At 37.3% G+C, this 23,637-nt stretch overlaps 1 protein-coding gene across 1 annotated transcript; it reads right to left on the minus strand.

The window, feature by feature from the left end:
- Positions 1–833: 833 nt before the first annotated feature.
- Positions 834–22,601, minus strand: phf1 (PHD finger protein 1). Its single transcript, XM_056475615.1, has 15 exons — positions 22,231–22,601; positions 21,780–21,858; positions 21,557–21,638; positions 15,718–15,804; positions 15,532–15,626; positions 14,411–14,559; positions 11,348–11,443; positions 11,196–11,264; positions 10,986–11,109; positions 8,900–8,967; positions 8,394–8,525; positions 4,946–5,024; positions 3,981–4,093; positions 3,566–3,649; positions 834–2,331 (listed from the first exon to the last, which is right to left on the minus strand). The coding sequence occupies exons 2-15, from the start codon at positions 21,855–21,857 to the stop codon at positions 2,073–2,075; spliced, it is 1,515 nt and encodes a 504-aa protein (XP_056331590.1). The 5' UTR covers position 21,858; positions 22,231–22,601; the 3' UTR covers positions 834–2,072.
- Positions 22,602–23,637: the final 1,036 nt, after the last annotated feature.

The following is a 23,637-nucleotide window of genomic DNA, read 5'->3' on the forward strand; positions in this document are numbered from 1 at the left end:
TGAGTAGCTTATGCATTACAAAATCATGATGATAAAGTTCAAGGCATTCTAAAGGCGTTTTCTAACAGTATTCAAAATAGAAGAGACACTGTAAAAGAAAAGCGTGAGGGATTTAACAGTATAATCTGCTGTAGCTCGACCTGGATGTGCTCGCGGTGGTTTCCTATGGGAGGCTGTTTAGGACCAAACACACTGAATAACTTGTGTGTACATATATATGTTTGCTTATATATACCAAACATTATCTGGAGCGTTCTTAAGTGGCACAAAACACACTAAACACTTGCCCGTACAAATACAGAATTATTAGCAATATCTGTTTTTCCCAAATTCTGTTTGATTTGACAGTATATAATATTTTACTAGATGTTTTTAAGACACTTCTATACAGCTTAAAGTGACATTTAAAGGCTTAACTAGGTTAATTAGGTTAAAGTCAGGGTAATTAGGCAAGTCGTTGTATAACAGTGGTTTATTTTGAAGACAATCGAAAAAAAAAAAATATTGCTTAAAAGGGCTAATAATATTGATCTTAAAATGGTTTAAAAAAAAAAAAAACTGGTTTTATTCTAGCCAAAATAAAACAAACAATACTTTCTCCAGAAGAAAAAATATTATTATAAATACTGTGAAAATTTCCTTGCTCTGTTAAACATCATTTGGGAAATGGTTAAAAAAAGAATAAAAAATTCACAGGAGGGCTAATAATTCTGACTTCAACTGTATATACATGAGGAAACATATTTGTGTTTATTGGGTTTCATCCCACCAAAGATGTTTGGTATATACACTTACCGGCCACTTTATTAGGTACACCTGTCCAACTGCTTGCTAACGCAAATTTCTTTCTGCCAATCACATGGCAGCAACTCAATGCATTTAGGCATGTAGACATGGTCAGGACGATCTGCTGCAGTTCAAACCGAGCATAAGAATGGAGAAGAAAGGTGATTTAAGTTGACTTTGAACGTGGCATGGTTGTTGCCAGACAGGGTGGGATTTTCATGCACAACCATCTCTAGGGTTTACAGAGATGATTTCCCAAATAAAGAAAAAATATCCAGTGAGCGACAGTTCTGTGGGCACAAATGCCTTGTTGATGCCAAGGGTCAGAGGAGAATGGCCTGACTGGTTCAAGCTGATAGAAAGACAACAGTAACTCAAATAACCACTCGTTACAACCGAGGTATACAGAAGAGCATCTCTGAACACACAACACATCCAACCTTGAGGCAGATGGGCTACAGCAGCAGAAGACCACCCTGGGTGCCACTCCTGTCTGCTAAGAACAGGAAACTGAGGCTACAATTCACGCAGGCTCGCCAAAATTAGACAATAGAAGATTGGAAAAACGTTGCCTGGTCTGTTAAGTCTCGATTTCTGCTGCAACATTCAGATGGTAGGGTCAGAATTCGGCATCAACAACATGAAAGCATGGATCCATCCTACCTTGTATCAACGGTTCAGGCTGGTGGTGGTGGTGTAATGGTGTGGGGGATATTGTCTTGGCACAATTTGAGCCCATTAGTGGCAACTGAGCATCATGTCAACACCACAGCCTACCTGAGTATTTTTGCTGTCCATGCCTTTATGACCACAGTGTACCCATCTTCTGATGGCTACTTCCAGCAGAATAGCATGGTATGTCAAAAAGCGCGAATCATCTCAGACTGGTTTCTTGAACATGACAATGAGTTCACTGTACTCAAATAGCCTCCACAGTCACCAGATCTCAATCCAATAGAGCACATTTGGGATGTGGTGGAATGGGAGATTCGCATCATTGATGTGCACCAAACAAATCTGCAGCAACTGCGTGATGTTATCATGTCAATATGGACCAAAATATCTATTCCAAAAAGGAATATTTCCAGTACCTTGTTGAATCTATGCCATGAAGGGCATAGAGGATTAAGACAGTTTTGAGTAAGGTGTACCTAATAAAGTGGTCGGTGAATGTATGAGCAAACATATATTTGTACAAGTGTTTCGTCCCAAACAGCCTCTCACATTTTTCTAGCAGTTCATCTGGACGTCTGTAGCCCTTTCCTGGGTCTCTGCCGATGGTGTTTTCAGTAGACGCTCACATTCCCCCACTCCACCAGGTATTGGAGCTTTCCGTCAGCCGTCACGCGTCGGGCAAGGATTCGGACAGCGTCTCCTCCTGCCCAGCCCATGCCCGCCGGCGCAGCCATGCCCACGGGACTGTGAAAGGGCGGCACGTCCCGCAGGAAGAGAGAAGGGCAGCTTTCATAACGCTGTGCCGGTGCGTGAGCCGACGACACAGAGCACGGAAGGCAGGGAGCTGGAAGTCCACAAGGGTCCTCTGCACTGAGGAGGACAACATCAGACATGTAAAGAGAGATGAAACTGAGCCATCGGCGGGGAGGGGGGAGGGGATTCAACACATCATGTTTTTTTCCTGGGAATAACGTTTCTAATGAAGCTGTTGACACCAGAATGTTAATGTAATTGAACCAGATTTTGGGAAAAGGCCCAAACATTCATTCATTCATTTTCTTTTCGGCTTAGTCCCTTTATTAATCTGGGGTCACCACAGCGGATTGAACCACCTACTTTTCAGGCATACTGTAAGCTTTACGCAGCTGAAAATTGCCTTTCCAACTGCAACCCATCACTGGGAAACACCCATACACACTCATTCACACACACACACACACACACACACACACACTACAGTCAATTTTAGCATATCCAATTCACCTGTACCACATCTTTGGACTTGTGTGGGAAACCGGGGGAGAAAATGCAAACTCCACTCAGAAATGCCAACTGACCCAGCCAAGGCTCGAACCAGCGACCTTCTTCACAAAACCCAAACAATACATAAAAATAATAATAAAACAACAAAAAAAAAGAAAAAAATGTTACGTTTAATATGCCACAAGAAGACATGACACAAGGGAAACCACCACCACCACCACCAGTGTGCTGCATCCACTTGGATGATGCGACAGCAGCCACAGGACAACGGCGCCAGTGTGCTCACCACACACCAGCTATAGGGGGAGTGGAGAGACAGTGATACAGCCAATTCAGTGGATGGGGATGATTGGTAAGCCATGATGGATAAAGGCTAATGGAAGGAATTTGGCCAGGATACCGAGGTTATACCCCTACTCTTCAGGAGACGTGGGATTTTATAATGACCACAGAAAGTCAGCACCTTGGTTTAACGTCTCATCAGAAAGATGGAGCTCACTGACAGTATAGTGTCCCCTTCACTATTACTGGGGCATTCGCATTTACACAGACCACAGGTTGAGCACCCCTGGCTGGCCTCACTAACACCACTTCCAACAGCAACTTACTGTTCCCATGTGGTCTCCCACCCATATACTGACCAAGCTCAGCCCTGCTTAACTTCAGTGACTAACTGATATTGGGCTGCAGGGTGATATGGCTGTGTCCTTCTAAGATATAGTCAAAGTGTATAGAAAAGATACAGCAAAAAGCATACAGTATAGAATAAGATGAGCTGAATAATTGATGCCAGGATGAAGTTCGTGTGATTTGAGTGTGTATATTTTGCTGACAGACAGACCTGTAGTGGTGAAGAGCTCTAGACAGGTCCTGAGATGCGTTGTATGATGGATGATAGAGAGCAAACATTCTCTTCGGCGGTGAACTGAAACACACAAACACTTCTGTACTGTATACACTCTCAGAAATTAAAACACAAGAACAGTCATTGGGGCAGAGTCTTTCCAAGGGTACAATTTTGAGTCCATATTACGGGAAAGAAAATTACAGGAAGGCTAAAAAAATATGTATTTATTTTTCTAACTAGCCGTGTCACAATTCAAAGTTTATCTCTTCTACTTTGGACTTTTTTTTAAGGTAAAAGATATAATTTTGACATAAAGAATTGCAAATACTTTTTTTATTGCGTTGCAGAAACACGTGTTGATGTATGATGTGAATTTCCCAGCAGTTGTAGATGTGCTGCTGTTACTGACCCCAGATTCATCTCCTCGTCTGGTTTTCTGGAGTTGTACAGGTTTGATCCTTCATAACCACGACAGCACGGCACACGGTCAAGAGTGTCTGCTGCAACTCCTGCTGGACAAGACTTAAAAAACACAGGATCAGCTATTAAATATAATGAACATGATCCGTTTAAAGGGCATATAGGTGTGAAATTTTGACCAAAAAAAGATATATATATATATATATATATATATATATATATATATATATATATATATATATATATATATATATATATATTTCTATGCAAACTTTATTTATTGAACACAAGTGAATAGCATGGGGCAACGCAGTGGTGCAGTATAGCATGATCGCCTCACAGCAAGAAGGTTGCTGGTTTGAGCCTCGGCTGGGTCAGTTGGCATTTCTGAGTGGAGTTTGCATGTTCTCCCCATGTTCACGTGGGTTTCCTCCTGGTGCTCTGGTTTCCCCCACAAGTCCAAAGACATGAGGTATAGGTGAATTGGGTAAGCTAAATTGGCTGTAGTGTATATGTGTGATTGAGTGTGTATGGGTGTTTCCCAGTACTGGGTTGCAGCTGGAAGGGCATCCACTGCGTAAAACATGCTGGATAAGTTGGCGGTTCATTTCACTGTGGCGACCCCAGATTAATAAAGGGACTAAACCAAAAATAAATTAAATTATTAATAGTTAAGATGGATAATGAAAAGAAAACAAAATAAAACCAAACTGGTAGAATACAAAATGGATGCCTGCAATCACTTATGTGAGCTATGCATTTATGGCTACTTGCAAGAGTAGACACTTCTTGATTTTTCTGCATCTTGCAAAAAATAATTAAAAGACTACAAGAAAAACAAGCCCAACTGTGTGTGTGTGTGTGTGTGTGTGTATGTGTGTGTGTGTGTGTGTGCGTGCGTGCGTGCGTGTACGAACTCTGACAGGGATGTTTGATTTCTGTTTCTGCACTGACCTGTGTCTCAGTGACCCGACGTTTGGGTTTACGCACATCCGGAGCCACTGCTCTCCGCTGACAGGACACTGATGACGGGCTGGAGACAAGACAACCACTCACTTCAACAACAACATCTACAATCATACTTACTCTTTACTTCATGCTTTGTTTTTATTGAAAGATAAAATGAATAAAAATTGTGGAAAATATAAAATGTTATATATAAATATCTGTTTGGGATATCAATAGTACATTTATTATTATAATTATTGATGATTTGATTTATTGTAAAATGTTTTAAATCTTTCCTGCTAGCAGTGTCATGCCTGTTTTTTTCAATTTGTAAACGTAGTTATAAAAACTGTAAGTAATTATTTGAATTATCAGATACTTTAAGAAAATGTTTCTAACAAAATATAAATTATTAAAAAATTGATTTCAGACTTGATGTGCTAGTGCTGTTTTTGTGTCCCGTTTTTTGAGTTTTCCAACATGGTCCTAAAAAGACCATCAGTAATTATTTCAAATTATTATTATTAAATTATTATAAACTTTATTTTACCAGGAAAGACCTATTGAGATTAAACACCTCTTTTACAAGAGCGTCCTGGACAAGATTAGGCCTAGATTAGGCAGTATACATGTCACAACATGAATCACCCATTGACAAACAAACTATTCAAAACATCTACAAGCCTGTGTTTCAATTTCTAAATCATTTTTACTTTTTTTAAATTTCCATCTCAGACCGCACTTTAGGAACAAACAGTAAATAAATATCCTGTGACCGAAACTCCCCTCTCGCCCTGCAAATGGGAGGGAGCCCAGGGCTCGAGGATCTCATAAGCTCAGGGCTCTCTCCCGGGACAGCATGCCAAACAAGCTTTATTATCAATAATCAGCTAAGTGTGAACTCTTGAAAATAACATAAATTTTGTTTTAACGGCATTTAAAACTAGGTTTAACTGAGATAAATTATGTTGAAGTACATTAAAAGCGATCTGTAGTTGAGAAAGGGCCAGATTAGGTGTAGATGCAGCTGTGTATGACTGTATCATCAGGATAATAATGAAAAATTTCATTTTTGATATTTAGATCAATATTATTTATGTATATACACTGTAAAACCCAAAAAGTTAAGGTAACTCAAACCATTTGAGGAAACCGATTGCAACAAACCATTTAAGTTCAAAAACTAATCCTAATGAGTACTGTGAACTTATTACATTTGAGTAAACAAAGCAATTTGAGCACAGTTAAACCCAATAAATGAAGAGAACTCAAACCAACTGAGTACTGTAAAACCCAATAAGTTAAGGCAACTCAAACCGTTTGAGGAAACCGATTGCAACAAACCATTTGAGCTAAACTAATCTTTATGAGTACTGTGAACAAACCCCATTTAAGTTGAAGTGATGAGGTATAGAAGCAACTTTCAAAACTCTTTTCAAATGAGTAGAATTAACTTTCAGTCAATTTTGAGTTAACTACACTCATTTCATTTGATAAAGTTGACTTTTGGGTTTTAAAGTGTTGTAAAAGGAAGAGGCCCCAGTACTGAACCCTGTGGAACTCCTTTCTATATTTAACTAATTTAAATATTATATAAAATTAATATACATTGTGTGTGTATACAGTATATATAATTTGTTTTATTGTTTTTTTTTACCTATTGTGTCATACTAGAGATGTTTTTGTTGTCCTTATTTGGATCTTGGCAAACATTGTCTTTTTATTAATTAAAATAATAATAAAAATAAAATTTTTTAAATTATTTACATTTTTTAATTGTTGATTAACATGATATTAAACAAAATATGTTCAAATGAATTATTACAAAATATAAAAACTGTTTAAACTAATGTTTTGTTTTGTCTGCTGTTTGGAAAATCAACTAATAATTATAAAATTGAAAGAAAAATCTATTGAAGTTAATTTTACCTTGTGTTAAAGAGCCCATATTATGTGTTTTTAAAAATGCCCTTCCATGTAGTGTGTAACACAGCTCTAAGTGAAGTGAAATATCCAGCTAAGGCTTAAATCTGTAAGTGTACAGTGTTTAAAACTATTGATTCATCTATACAAGAGTCGACTCATAGTGCTTCAAACAAGTCGTCTTGATACGAGTCATAACGAGTCATTAGGTGTTTCGTGATGACGCGACTACGAAACACAAGTAGTTGCATGCACAAACCCGGGAGATTTGAAACCTGCGGCCCCGCCCACTAACAGAAAAAAAGCCCCACACACAGACACCGGTCGAATGAAGTCACGCTGTGCAGATGGATATTATTGACAGTCTACTCAAAGATAGACTGCCCCGCATTATAGCCACCCAGCCTTGAGCAGTTCGAGTGCTTCTGGAAATTACATGCTTACAAAGAAGACTTCATCGGCCATTTGTTAAAGGAAGGATCAGTAAAGACTGTCAGAACATGGATCAGTGCATCATGGATCAGTTTCTTCCTCTATTTCACAAGTGTAAGTACGTGCGATTAAAATTATTGCCTCGTTTACTCTAGCTTGCACATTATGTATTTAGTTGTGTTTTGTTACTTGTAACCGCGTGTGCTGTATCAGGTTAACTCGCAATATTCTCATATTGCGTGTAAAGCCACGTTGAAAACGCGACGCATGCCGTTTTGTTTACAGATCGTCAGCTGTTCCTACACACATGCAACGGTCAAGTTTCAAAATAGTTCAGCTCAGGTTCGAGGTGAGGTGTCTAATTTGCGCCCAGCAAGCTGAACTGGCGCTCTAGGCATCTGCCCACTGGCAGCCAACATCCACTATGAAGCGTGTGTGCACTGTGACTACTTTTATATTGTTGATTAGCTGCTAGGCATTTCACTCTGTCTCGTGCTGAAGGCTGTCAGTGTCGACCAATCGCAGCAGGCTGTCATCGGTCCAATCGCTGAATGATTCATATGGGAGTCGCTGGGATAATTAGGTAAAAATAAATGCAGGTTATAAGACCATGACAGTGTTTTTTTTGACCTTGCATGCATATTAGACTGTTGTTGGAGACCCTTACAACCTAAATATGACCCTATTTCATGTATAATAGGGGCTCTTTAAAATCCACGTCAAATTCTTATAGTCTATATTTTAATATATTTATTTTTAAATTAACATTTTCAAATTATAATTTTTCTTTGCACAGATTTGCACAGATTTATATGTAACATTATGATAATTTATTAACCGACTTAATAAATAAAAAATAAACCGACGAACTTTACTTCTCGGGATCCACTAAACCCTCCACACATTAAATAAATAAATATTTAGTTTTACTCTTCAGAAACTAGTAAAACATTTGTGGCTGCAGACCCCTCACAGTGACGTCACTCGCTCCATTTGAGTGCATTGTGTCTGACATTGCATCGTTGAGTGATGCAATCTCAGCTTGCATCATAAAGGCTTTATCCAGATACTATTCGCCACCTGCCCTGTCATCTCTGACCTTCTCCTGTGGGTGATGTTGATTGGCTGTTCGGCGATGAACGGTGATTGGTCGGATGACAGAGGGGGTGGAGCCCGAACCTGGAGCCCGAAGAGACACTTCTTCTTCTTGATTTCCTTCCCGGAGACGAACCTTTAGGATAAACCCAAATCAGATTGCATTTGTATTCAACTGCTGCTTCTCAGGCTTCGCTGACAGATTTTTATTTGTTTCTGGCCGCCAAACTAAAACATCTGATTCAGTTATTTAAGCGCCAGCGTATGAGCGGGCATCAACCACTAACCTTGACAGAAAGAAAATGGAAATGGACTTTAAATTATTTATTCTGAAAGACGGAACCACCGTCAGCTATCAAAACACTATTTGTGGGGAGGGGAAAACCACTTATAATGTAAAGCAATTACAGTAATGCTTTTGCTGATAATATTGCAAATGTGCACCGCAGTACACCCCTATGGGCTGCCGTATGGAAATCAGCCTTTTTCCGAGCGTAATCCGTGTCTCACCTGTCTTTGTGGGAGTTTAAAGCGTTGAGCAGGTTTTGGCAACGGTCTTGCCTCGGCGTGTCTGACAGCTGAGAGACACAAATACAGAGAGGAATGAAAGGCGGCGTGGAACAAATGCATTTGAAAGGTAAGAGCTCAGATTGACCACAAACTGCAGGAGAGAGTATTCAAAAGTATACTCGGGAATACATTCAAGTCGACACCAAATCCAAAATGACCCCATTTACAGGCTGAAAAACTTGGAAAAATCGCTCGCCGGCTGCTGTTTTCTTTTCTGTGCTGACGTTTCTTTTATGAAAAAGTCCATGGGTGAATTGAAGCACTGATGTACTTCATAGCACAAATATGTGAATTGATGATTTGAGTTCTTTTGCTAGTCTGAAGCATGTGGAATTTATAATTGATAGAGAATTAATGATCTTTATTTTAGAAACAACACTATATTCAGGGGTGAATTTAACTAATAAGCAAAGTAAGCATCCGCTTAGGGCCCCTGGAAATAGGCCCCCAATAAATAACTGAATTCTTTCATTCATTTTCCTTCGGCTTAGTCCCTTATTTATCAAGGGTGGCCACAGCAGAATGAACCGCAAACTAATCCGGCATATGTTTTATGCAGTGGGTGTATTTCCAGTCGCAACCCATCACTAGGAAACACCCATACACACTTATTCACATACACAAACACTCTTACACTATGGCAAATTCAGTTCATCCAAATCACCTATAGGGCATGTCTTTAGACTGTGGGGGAAACCGGAGCACCCGGAGGAAACCGACACCAACACGGGGAGAACATGCAAACTCCAAATAGAAAAGCCACCTGGCCCAGTCGGGACTCGAACCAGCAACCTTCTTGCTGTGAGGCGACAGTGCTAACCACTGAGCCACCGTGCTGCCCCTTTATATTGTATTTAGCGTAATATTGCATAAAATAAAATAAAAAAATGTAAATAATATGTTTAAATATATAAAAAAATTGTAGATGTTGTTAATTTAATTAGATTTTACGTTGTTTTGAGCATTTGTATCACTTTTTGTAGTTTTTAATATTTTTATTTTTGGTTTGCTACTTGCTATTTAAATTAATTAATTATTTTTTAAATTAATTAATTATTTTACAGTTGAAGACAAAACTATTAGCAAAACTATTATTATTAGAAATTTGTATTCTTTTTCAAATAATTAAATGTGATGTTTAACAGAACAGGGACATTTTTCTGTATGTCTACACACGCACACACACACACACACACACACACACACACACATATACAAAAAACTACTATTAGACCCCTTTAATAAATATTCATTACCTAATTAACCCTAATTAATACCATATTTACTTATTTATTTCCTCTTTTTATATATATATATATATATATATATATATATATATATATATATATATATATATATATATATATATATATATATACACACACACACACACAGTATATATATTTGATATTTGCAGTTTTTCTTTTTTAATAAATCTGCAAAAATGTCAACAATTCTGTGTTTTTCTGTCAATACGGGGTGCTGTGTGTACATTAATGAGCTTGAATGATTTTAGCAAATGGCTGCAATATAACACAGTGTAAAAAATTTAAGGGGGTCTGAATACTTTCTGTACCCACTATGTATATATATATATATATATATATATATATATATATATATATATATATATATATATATATATGTATGAGCACACAATACAAAATCATGCTGTGCAATAATAATAATAATAATTTTTTTTTTCTCAAGGCGGCGCAGTGGCCAAGTGGGTAGAAGGTCGCTGGTTCGAGTCCCGGCTGGGTCAGTTGGCATCTCTGTGTGGAGTTTGCATGTTCTCCTCGTGTTGGTGTGAGTTTCCTCTGGGTGCACCGGTTTCCCCCACAAGTCCAAAAACATGGTGACATTAGTGTTTCCCAGTACTAAATTGCAGCTGGAATGGCATCCGCTGTGTAAAACATATACTGGATAAATTGTCGGTTCATTCCGCTGTGGTGACCCCAGACTAATAAAGGGACTAAGTAAGCCGAAAAGAAAATGAAAGAACGAATGAATATTTTTTTCCTACCGTGCCAAGAAGCAAAGACTCCCAGTTTTCATTTGCAAACGACATGATTTCATGATCGAAATCGAAGTACTTCCTCTTGCAGCACAGAGAGAGGTGATACAGCACCAAATGGGCCAAATCTACCCTGCAATACAACAGAAGGAGGAAACATTGAGCTGGTCAGGCGCCTCCAACTACAGATGCTCTCTGTCTCTGGATTCAGACTCTCACCAGGTCATGGGCAGCCTCTGGACGCTCTCTGCTCCATTGCTGCAGACGGAGCACTGGAACTGATAAAAGCTGAAAGGTGAAAAGGAGACGGCCATGAAAAAGCTTTACACTCAATGAGTTTAGTAACAGTCTGTGCTGAATAATGGCCTCACCGATCTCCATACAGAAGCGGTTTGCTCAGGCACTGAGTGCAGGCTTCATGAAACCACTGTCCACAGCTGCCACACTGCAGCATCTTCAGATTCCACCTTAAAACACACACGTTATAATGAAAATATGAATCTGTTTCATACACATTCTGCATTACAGTGCACAGAAAAAAATGGTTAGATGCATAAAGTAATAGGTGGCATGGTGGCTCAGTGGTTAGCACCATCGCCTCACAGCAAGAAGGTTGCTGGTTTGAGTCCTAGCTGGATTTCTGTGTGGAGTTTGCATGTCTTTCTCATGTTAGTGTAGGGTTTCCTCCGGGTGCTCCGGTTTTCCCCACAGTCTAAAGACATGCTCTATAGGTGAATTGAATGGACTAAAATGGCGGTAGTGTATAAGTGAATGTGAGAGTATATGGGTGTTTCCCAGTACTGGGTTGTTGCTGAAAGGGCATCCGCTACATAAAACATGCCAGAATAGTTGGCGGTTCATTACGCTGTGGTGATCCCTGATAAAAAAGGGACTGATTTAAATGAATAAATGAACAAAGTCTGTGTAAACCGTAAGTTTTTGGGACTTTTTCGCTATGTTGATGTACTTCCAACTGAAACGGAATATTGAGTAGAGGGCGGGGCTTTCTTTCTTTGCATCATTCCCTCATACCAAACTAATGGTAAAAGGGGCGTGGTTAAGAATATTGTGGCTGAAGCATCAAACTGATAACAACAAAGAGGGATTAACACTCCAAATGTGGAAGAAAACAGTCAGACTTTGACTGAAGAACAAACCTTTTTTGTGGATTAACTTGCACAGATTAATTGTTTACCTAAAGAAAAATAATATGAGCAAGCTAAATTAACATAATGAATTTTGATTTGACACAGACTTTGAGGCGCACTTTAAGAGGATGAATTTTTTTTTCTTTTATAAATATTTCCCAAATGATGTTTAACAGAGCAAGGAAATTTTCACAGTATGTCTGATAATATTTTTTCTTCTGGAGAAAGTCTTATTTGTTTTATTTAGGCTAGAATAAAAGCAGGTTTTAAATTTTTCAAAGCCATTTTAAGGTCAAAATTTTAGCCACTTTAGGCTATATATTTTTTCGATAGTCTACAGAACAAACCATCATTATACAATAACTTGCCTAATTACCCTTACCTGCCTAGTTAACCTAATTAACCTAGTTAAGCCTTTAAATGTCACTTAAAACTGTAAGTGTCTTAAAAAATATCTAGTAAAAATTATTTACTGTCATCATAGCAAAAATAAAATAAATCAGTTAGTAAAACTATTATGTTTAGAAATGTGTTGAAAAAATCTTCTCTACGTTAAACAGAAATTGAAGAAAAAAATAAACAGGGGGATAATAATTCTGACTTTAAATGTATATACAGTTGAAGTCAGAATTATTAGCCCCTCTTTGATTTGTTTTTTGTTCTTTTATAAATATTTCCCAAATGATGTTTAACAGAGCAAGGAAATTTTCACAGTATGTCTGATAATATTTTTTCTTCTGGAGAAAGTCTTATTTGTTTTATTTCGGATAGAATAAAAGCAGTTTTAAATTTTTTAGGAACTATTTTAAGGTCAATATAATTAGCCCCTTTAACTTATTTTTTTTCAATAGTCAACAGAACAAACCATTGTTAACCTAATTAACCTAGTTACGCCTTTAAATTGCCCTTTAAGCTGAATATTAAATTGCCCTTTAAGCTGAATATCTGACCTCAACTATATATATATATATATATTTATTTATTTATATATATATATATATATATTTATTTATATATATTTATTTATTTATATATATAATTTTTTATAAATATGTCAGTTTTAATATTTCTATGTAGGTTTGATTTGCTACTTGTTTTGTTTGACAGAGGCTAGGAGAAATTAGAGAAATTTATGGACAAAACTTTAGAATTTAGTTTAACAAAATTGTGCATTGTTTTTATCCATTCATTTTATCCATTGTTTTATCCATCCATTCATTCATTTTCTTTTCGCCTTTGTCCCTTTATTAATCTGGGGTCACTACAGCGGAATGAACCGCCAACTTATCCACTATATGTTTTACGCAGCGGATGCCATTTCAGCTGCAACCCATCAATGGTAAACATCCATACACACTCATTCAGAACTGACAATTTAGCCTACCCAATTCACCTGTACCGCATGTCTTTGGGATTGTGGGGGTAACTGGACCACCCAGAATGCGGGGAGAACATGCAAACTGACCCAACCGAGGCTCGAACCAGCGACCTTCTTGCTGTGAAGCGAACATGCTACCCACTGCGCCACCTAGCAGCCCTGTTTTAATCCAATAAAACTAAGAACATTAGAACTTAATGCTGAAAAATTGTACTGAAAATCAAATTTATAGTTCAATTTGTTTAATTTTGATGTAAATTATTAATTAATTTTTTTTAAAAGTAGAAAACATTTCATTTGCCAACAAAATGTGAATTATTTTGTCCTATAAAATATATTTTGCAAACTAAATACATTTAATTTAATTTGTAGTTAAAGGCAGTTAATTTTTTGTTTATTTTGTTTAATATTTATTTAATATTTGGTTTATCTACTGTATAAACATTTTAATTAATACGCAAAATATAAAAAAACTAAATGTCCTACTTGCAAAAATGGCACACTTTTATGAACATTACTACACAAACCACCAGGGGCGTAGCCGACATTTTAAAAGTGGGGGAGACTGCTACTGTACATGAGATCATACGTTCATATAATTATTAATCACCTGTTTCTAAATGGTCTGTTTCTAAAAGTGAGGGGGACGGATCCCCCCTGTCCCCCCCGGTTGCTACGCCCCTGCAAACCACTATAACCCACAAGGCAATGCTTGCTCTATTTCCAGTGTAATGAATAAACCACAAGCAATACTAAACCCCAAACTCCTTCACACTGTTGCATACTTACACATACTTTCAAATAATTAAATGCAAACAGTATTTACCATTCTAGCATGATCTAATAATCCATTCCACTGTAATTATACATGAACTATTAGTATTAATTGTACAGTAAGCATTACTCACTCTCCAGGTCCAGCACAATAGCAGTAACACTGCTGCTGGTTGGTCAAGTGCTGCGGGTCCCAGTCCAGAGATGAGAGCTGATAGGGCAAGCGTACTTTCATGATCTGCATGAGCCGAGCGAAGCGTCCTCTTTTCAACGCTCCTCCTCTCTAGGATACAACACACACACACACACACAGATACACACATGAGCCCTCCTGTCATATAAGCACATTTAACAGCCATTTCATCTGCAGATTGAATGTGGAGAAGACGTGCTGGAGGAAGTCATTAATATTTCTTGTCGTGCGAATAGGGTGGGGGGGGATTGAGATATGGTTTTATCTTCAAATCAGCATGTAAGGCCTGTGAAATGAGCGCTCTGACAGACGGATTAAAGCACAAGCCCATTTAATGCAGCGCCGTCACCTGCAGTGCTGCAATGCAATAAACACGCAGTCAAGTGCAGTAAGCCATGGTGGATACACTGCAAGACTGAAGCTGTGTGTGCAAAATGAGATGCTCATGTTTAGCATTTTTAAACACAATAAGTTTGAGATCAGTATGGTTTTTGGTTTCTTTGTTTTTAAAAAGAGTCTGCTCTGTGTATTTATTTAAAGTCTGTGAGAGATCTAAATTTGCATTGTTTATTTTCTTATCGCACATTGTTGTTAATTAATCCATGCAAGTTCATTCATTTATTCATTCAATCATTTTCCTTGGGCTTAGTCTCTATTTCAGAGGTCGCCACAGCGGAATGACCCACCAACTATTCCAGAATATGTTTTACATAGTGGATGCCCTTTCAGCCGCAACCCAGTATTGGGAAACACCCATTCACTCTCGCATTCAGCTTATTCAATTCACCTATAGCACATGTCTTTGGACTGTGGGGGAAACTGGAGCACTCGGAGGAAACCCACGCCAGCATGGGGAGAACATACAAACTCCACACAGAAATGCCAACTGGCCCAGCTGGGACTCGAACCAGTGACCTTCTTGCTGTGAGGTCAGTGACAGTGCTAACCACTGAGCCACCGAGAAAACTGTATTTTTAACTGTATTATTATTTAGCAATTTTACAGTTTTATCTTATCAAATAAATAAATGACTTAGTGAGAAGAATAAATCTGTGGTACAACCTTGGTTGCGACTGCGAAGACACATTGGCGACAAATCCAGCTGTTGGGGTCGACTTCAGGTTCTATGGACGGGGTATGGCACTCTGGATGATAACCTGAGGAAACAAACAAATGCATTCATGTACAAAGCATACAAGTTAAATCTAAGATTAATAGAAAGAATCAAGATGGGTTTTTTTTCGATACCGTGGCGACATTTGAGGCAGTTTACGAGAGGTTCTTTAAGAGGTGGCGAATCACAGATACAGCAAACCTCCTCTCCTCCTGAAGAGACTGACCACAACACACAACAAACTCTGTCATTTACACTACAGAAGACAGTTTTAGGTTTTAAAAGGGACATATTGCAGCATTTAAATATATTACATCTACCTGGCTCAGATCAGACCCACCTATGAGAGATTTATGAAATTGAAAGAATAACTTATATCTCTCCATGTTGGCGTGGGTTTCTTCCGGGTGCTCCGGTTTCCCCCACAAGTCCAAAGACATGCGGTACAGGTGAATTGGGTAGACTAAATTGTCCATAGTGTATGTGTGTGAATGGGTGTTTATGGATGTTTCCCAGTGATGGGTTGTAGCTGGAAGAGCATCCGCTGTGTAAAACATATGCTGGATAAGTTGGCGGTTCATTCTGCTGTGGCAACCCCAGATTAATAAAGGAACTATGCCAAAAAGAAAATGAATGAATGAATGAACGTATAGCCTTAGACTCCAGATGAATATATTTGAAGCAAGATGGAAGCCAATTCTAAGAATTATACATAACCAACTTTAAACATACAACGTATATTTAGTAAACAGCCACATTATAGATGATAAGTATATGAGACATCTCCCAACCCCCCCATTTTCCTTTTTTTTTACTCCAACAAGATACATATTGTTTTAAAATAACACTGTGCAAATGTCTTTCTTTTCGTTTTCTCCTTTTTTTTCTCTTCCTAATCTTTTTAGCATTCATTTGTACCTTTATTGACTATTTTTGCATTAGACTTTTAGCTTTCTTTATGTTGTTGTTGGAGTGCAATAGTCTAATGCTATATCTAGAGTTTAGCTTATCCCACAAAACCTGTCCAGAACAAACCAAAATGAACAAAAATAAAACTTTATCTATCTTGTGAAATATACGTCTCATTTTACACACTTTTTAAAATTACTTCTATAAACAGAAATCCACTTCATTCATTATATGTTAATCAAGAGTCACACAACTGACAAGGCTTTAAAATAATTCGTTTGTTTTTGTCAGAGTAACTGAAGCACGAGTTGTAAAGGCTCCACCCTCTTCTGTAAAGAAAGGTGGGGCAGAAGTTCATTTGCATTTAAAGAAACACACATAAGAACAGTGTTTTTTATCACCTAAAAAAGGAACCAATTTTAGAGACACATTCTGGGGACATTTGATTAAAACAGCCTAAAATGGGACATGCTGATAACATTACAAAACATTACAAATGAAAATATTAAGCAAAGAAGTATTTGACAAGCACATAATATAGTTGTATGGGTCGAAACTGTTGATAGACCAAAGAGATGTGTTTAGAAAGCTTTACATTTAAAGTAAATTAAAAAGATGAAAAAATGTTTCCCCGTGATCTCCAGCTGGAAGGGCATGCGCTGCCTAAAACATATGCTGGATAAGTTGGCGGTTCATTCAGGTTCATAACAAAGGGACTAAGCCAGTGGGGCTCAATCCTGTTCCAGGAGATCGACCTTCCTGCAAAGTTCAGCTCCAACACTGATCAAACACACCTGAAGTTATTAATTAGGACCTGAACAGCACTTGATAATGACAGGCAGGTGTGTTTGATATGGGTTGCAACTGAAATCTGCAGGAAGGTCGATCTCCAGGAACAGGGTTGGTCACCCCTGGACTAAGCCAAAAAGAATGAAAATGAAATGAAAAAAGTTGAAAAACTACCTTCAGTCTCTATTAGTAAATAAGCATGTTCAACCATCTTTTCATATATATTTTTATAAGCAGATTTTGCCCACCAACAATCTCATTAATGCAAAATATTATGAAAAAAAATACAATATAATTAAACATAATTAAGTATATGCATCATATTGTTTTTTTTTTGTGTGTTTTCTTTCATGAATATATTAAATAAATGGTAATTATGAAATAAAAGTTTCACTTTCCACTATTGGATGTTTATTATAAAGTTACTTATAAAGTATGATCTTATTCTATGCATAATGCTACTTGACCCCATACTACCTTAATAACTATTAATAAGGAGCAAATTGGCACTTAATTCAGCTAAAAGTCTTAGTTTAAGTTTGTAAACAGCAGGGATTGTACATTAAGATAAAGGGGAAACAAATAAACATACTTTTTTTTTAAATAAAGTAAAGATCAATGAAAATTACCAGAAATTTACACAATAAAAAAAATTCTATCAAATGTTTTTAACGTTGAAGTGCGTGAAATAAAGCAACATTTCTAAAATAATCTTTGTTTCCTTTATGCAAAATATAAAATATAATATATTTTTTCCTTATGTTCTGGATCCCAGAGGAAAACACACCAAAAATGCTAATCTATTTGATGTCAATTGATTATTGACATCTAAAATTGGCATCAAAAGATTTTTATATGTTTTTATGAGGCACGGGATACAAAATTTAGTGTAAATGTTGTAAATTAGAATAATTGTAAGCTGTCAAACGAATAACACTTCTATTATAATATTTTCTATGTCATTAGTTTGGTGTGTAGATGTCAATGTGCGGATGTCAAATAGACGTCAAGATTTTGACATTAGGTCGATTAGCAATTTTTATGTGCTTTTTGACATCATACTTGATGTCAATTGGATGTCTTTTTGATGCCATGATGCACAGTGGGATGTTTGATCAACCACCTTTTTGTATGTTTTGAAGCAGATTTTGCCCACCAACAATCTCATTAATGCAATTATACATGCATATTATATAAAAAGATTTAATTAAATATAATTATGTATATGCATCAAATTGGTTTTTGTACTGTGTTTTATTTTACGTTGGTATTAAATAAACAGTAAAAGTTTAATATAAGTACCACTATTAACTTCATGGTTTATTACCTGCTTTTTATTAAGATATTACCTTTTTATTGTTACTTATAATGTATGATTTTACTCTATCCATAATCCTACCCAATACTTAAACCCAACTACTACCTTAATAACTACCTTAATGAGACAAAGGTCTTACTTGATGTTTGTTAATAGCAGGAATTGTACATTTAAATAAATTATGATCAATTAAATATCTTTTTTTTTGCAAATAAAGTAAAAATCAATGAGAACTGCCAAAAATTTGCACAATAGAAAATAATTATATCAAATGTTTTTAACATTGAAATGTGTAAAACATGTGGCACGTTGGCGCAGTGGTTAGCACTGTTGCCTCACAGCAAAAAGGTCGCTGGTTTGAGTCCTGGCTGGGTCAGTCGGCATTTCTGTGTGGAGTTTGCATGTTCTCCTCATGTTGGCGTAGGTTTCCTTCAGATGCTCTGGTTTCCCCCACAGTCCAAAGACATGTGGTACAGGTTTAAATAAACTAAATTAACCGTAGTGTGTGAATGGGAGAGTTTCCCATTGTTGGGTTGTGGCTGCGTAAAACATATGCTGGATAAGTTGAAGGTTCATTTCGCTGTGGCGACCCCTAATAAATAAGGAACTAAGCTGAAGGAAAATGAATGAATGAATGTGTAAAATAAACAACAACAGTCCTAAAATAAGGTTTTGTTTTCTTTATGTAAAATATAAAATGCAATATATTTTTTCTTTACATTCTGAATCCCAGCGGGCACCTTGATGTTAAATGAGATCAAAATAATTAATGCTAATCGATTTGATATCAATTGATGTCAAAACGACATCTTGACAAATTGACATCTAACATTGGCGTCAAAAGATTTTTTTATGTGTATTTGACACCAAAGTTACTGTGAATTTGATGTCATTCTGACATCAAGGCAATTTACATGCATTGGGGATACAAAATCCAGTGTAAATTTTGTAATTTTAATTACATTTTTCAAATGAATAAGACTTTTCCTTTATTATAATACTTTCTGTTTTGATATTTTGGTGGTCAAAAGGGAATCAATGTGTGGATGTCAATTGGACGTCAAGATTTAGACATTAAGACAATTTTAAAGTGCTTTTTGACATCACACTTGATGTCAATTGGATGTCATTTTGACATTAAGGTAGTTTTGACTAAGTGATTTAGGGGCCCTAAGCAACTCCAGGTATGTGGCCCAAGCACTGTAACCCAAAACATTCTCTTTCTCTATAGATGTTTTTTCTCCGTAGATTAGTTTTTTTTAATAAATAAACTGCATGTTAAATATATATATTTAAAGTATATTTTATATATTTTAATGTTTAAAGAAACCTTTATCTTCTTAATGTAAAATTAAATGCGATAAACTCACCAAATAAACTATGTACATTTAATTAGCCATTTTTTGTAATTGGATTTTATTATTAATTTAAAAAACATTAAACAAATTTAATTCACAATCCAGTATTCGTAGTATTCATAGCGCATCATTCTTTCCACATTTTTTATTTTTATTTTACAGCTTTATTCCAAAATGGATTAAATTAATTGTGAAAAAAGTTTTTTGAAATTGTTGCAAATTTATTAAAAATAAAAAAACCTGAAAAATCACATGTACATAAGTATTCACAACCTTTGGCAGCAATTACAGCCTCAAGTCTTTTTGAATTTGATGCCACAAGCTTCGCACACCTGTCTTTGGGAATTTTTACCCATTCCTCTTTGCAGTACCTCTCAAGCTCTATCAGGTTGGATGAGAAGTGACAGTGTAAAGCCATTTTCAGATCTCTCCAGAGATGTTTAATAGGATTTGGATCTGGGCTCTGGCTGGGCCATTTCGTCTGGCCACTCTACCATACAGGCCTGATTGGTGGATTGCTGCACAGATGGTTGACCTTCTGTAAGGTTCTCCTCTCTCCACAGAAGAACGCTGGAGCTCAGACAGTGTGACCATCGGGTTATCGATCACCTTCCTGACTAAGGCCCTTCTCCCCTGATCCCTCAGCTTAGATGGCCGGCCAACTCTAGGAAGAGTACTGGTGGTTCCAAACATCTTCCACTTACAGATGATGGAGGCCACTGTGCTCATTGGAACTTTCAGAGCAGCGGAAATTTTTCTGTAACCTTCCCCAGCCTTGTGTCTCAAGACAATCCTGTCTCGGAGGTCTACAGACAATTCCTTTGTCTTCATGCTTGGTTTGTGCTTTGACATGCACTATCAACCCTTGGACCTTATATGGACAGGTGTATGCCTTTTCAAATCATGTCCAATCAACTGAATTTACCACAGGTGAACTCCAATTAAGCTGCTGAAACATCTCAAGAATGATCAGTGGAAACAGATTGTACCTGAGCTCAATTTAGAGCTTCACGGCAAAGGCTGTGAATACTTATGTGATTTTTCAGGTTTTTTATTTTTAAAAATCTTTTTTCACATTGTCATTATGGGGTATTGTGTGTAGAATTTTGAGGAAGTAAATGCATTTAATCCATTTTGGAATAAAGCTGTAACATAAAAAAATTGTGGTAAAAAATGAAGCACTACGAAATACTTTCCAGATGCTCTGTATATGGTTAATATAGGGTTCTTGGCATTGGTAGGGACCCCCTAATTCCATGGGGCCCTAAGCAACTGATTACCTCCGTTACTGGTTAAGTCAGCCCCTGGTAGGGATACAAAATCAAGTGTAAATTTTGTAATTTTGAAATTTAAGCTTTCAAACAAGCAACACTACTCTTATATTATATTACCTTTGGTGTTTTTCATTTTGGTGGTCAAAAGGGAATCAGTAAGTGGATGTCAAATGGATGTCAAGGTTTTGACATTAAGTCGATTTGCAATTTTAATGTGCTTTTTGACATCATACTTCATGTCAGTTTAATGTCGTTTTGACGTCAAGCTGCACACCAAGATGTTCGCACATAGTTTGTAACTTAAAATTCTGAGTTTTAAACTTACACGAGTGGATGTCTTTCCTGAGGACCCAGAATTCAGAGTTATCCTCAAATCGGATCAAACAGCACTGCTTGACACTGTCCACCTGCAAGATAAACACATCACAAACAACACCACACTCGTTTTCACAAGTACAAGTCGCAGTTATCAAAACTTGCTTTTTCATTCTCTTCACCAGCATCACCTTTCCCTCCTCCGAACAAACTTGGAGAAACTGCAAACTTACTCGTTTGACATTGCCGAGATACAAAAGTCCATCGCTCCACCTGGCCAAAACATCCTCTCCTTCACTGACTCCCCCCATCCTGAAGAGAGCGGGAAAGAAGAGTGCACAAAACATCCAGAGGCTTTCAAATCAAGTAGCAAACAGCAGCAGCCTAAAGGGTTAAACTCTGTGCATAGCGACAGTATACAGTACAGTAGGATAAATGATGAAGAGTCAATGCACATTGCAGTGCCACACATGATCAAAAAGAAAAAAGAAGGGAAAAAAACCCTGGCTGCTTTATGCAACCGACCATAATGCATATGCAGATGCCACAACAATGCATGCAAAACCGCGCGGCCAGATGTGCACTAATCAATGCGCGCAACTCAGGAGAGCTGACACACATGACGGCGCGCGCACGCACATATCAATTAACACGCATGGCAGATCATACGTGCACGGGATGTACCTGTGTGGAGTGATCGGCTCTGCTGGGGTCACAGAGACGGGGAAGAGATGTCAGTCTCACATGAAACGCCTGATGGTGACCGGTGTTGTTCTGCGTCTCAATCACTGTCCCGAATAATCGGCGCGTTTTGGAGAGTCGCGGCGGATCAAACGCGCGTCAGTGCGCAACCGTCTGTCCGTCCGTCCGTCTCTCTCTCTCTCTGTCCGTCTTCATGTCTCTCGGTTTGATGCTTTCAAGCGTGTGCTCGTCAGGAGATTCAGCCCGAGAGAGACGCCATCATCATCATCTCTGCCTCTCTCTCTTTCTCTCTCGCTCTCCTTCGACTTGTTGTGACGCAGACATAAAACACAGGGAGATGGAGAGGGAGGGAGATTCGGAGAACACCTTCACATCTGTGCGACTGACCGACTTCCAACCGGACTGAAAGCCGGCACGACCACCGCCTGCGCCCCTACAGCCCGCGACAGGAGCCCGGCCGGTGCCGCTCGCGCTCACAGCCTCATTAGGGAAAGTTTGACGGGGTAATTAGTCCAGCAGAGCCGCGCCGTGGACTTTCTGGAGAAAGTTTGAAAATGCCCTTGGGTGCCGGCTGAAAAAAAAAGTAAAGAAAAAAAGAGGCAAAGCTGCTGCGCGCAAAAAAAGGGAAAAGAAATAGAAAAACAAATTTAAAAACAATGTTTTGACTTATATATAGAAAAAAATACAGTAGTATAACTGGAATATTATTATCATAAATTATATAAAAATGGCTAAGCTGCTGCGCGTGAAAAAGAAAAGCAAAACAGATTTATCTGTTATCTGATAATAATAATAATTATATATATATATATATATATATATATATATATATATATATATATATATATATATATATATATATATATATATATATATATATATGTAACAGGTATGAAAATTATAATTCACTTTATGTATAGAATTACACAAAATATGTATTTTACCTTACATGTTTATTAACTATACCTGAGGTGTTTGTTACTGTGTGCGTCTTCTCCTTTAAATTTCTATGGGAGCTTGCGTTGTTTAATTTCCTGTTTTGCGCCCGCCTCTTCCCTTTCTGCACTGACTGCACATGGGAGAGGTGGGTGTCTGCTAAGCTCTAATTAATCCCAAATAATCTTTACTTTATAAATAACTTTTGAAGCTAGTTTTCATGTTTAAATAATATTTCTACCTTTATTTTTCATATATATTTCACTATTTTGTGTTTTCACTAAAATTGAGGTTTTGATTTATTTTTGTCTAACTTAAACATGTGAATGCTAAACGCATTGCACTTTCCCTTTAACAGAAAAGCTATAAGGGCGAAGACACACTGTAAAAGCTGTGCTTTTTGTTTATTATCAGGTATGTTTTGTCACTTTGTCGATATTGTTTGGAGTTTTG

Source organism: Danio aesculapii, chromosome 16 (assembly GCF_903798145.1).
Source record: "Danio aesculapii chromosome 16, fDanAes4.1, whole genome shotgun sequence".
NCBI lineage: Eukaryota > Metazoa > Chordata > Actinopteri > Cypriniformes > Danionidae > Danio > Danio aesculapii.

Excerpts from the sequence above, each read along its gene's own strand:
- phf1 (XM_056475615.1), bottom strand. The coding sequence starts at position 21,857 with ATGGGGGGAGTCAGTGAAGGAGAGGATGTTTTGGCCAGGTGGAGCGAT. Across the intron at positions 21,639-21,779 it reads ATCTCGGCAATGTCAAACGA|GTGGACAGTGTCAAGCAGTG; the intron begins GTAAGTTTGCAG and ends TTTATCTTGCAG. Across the intron at positions 5,025-8,393 it reads AACATCACCCACAGGAGAAG|CCCGTCATCAGTGTCCTGTC; the intron begins GTCAGAGATGAC and ends TCTTGTCTCCAG.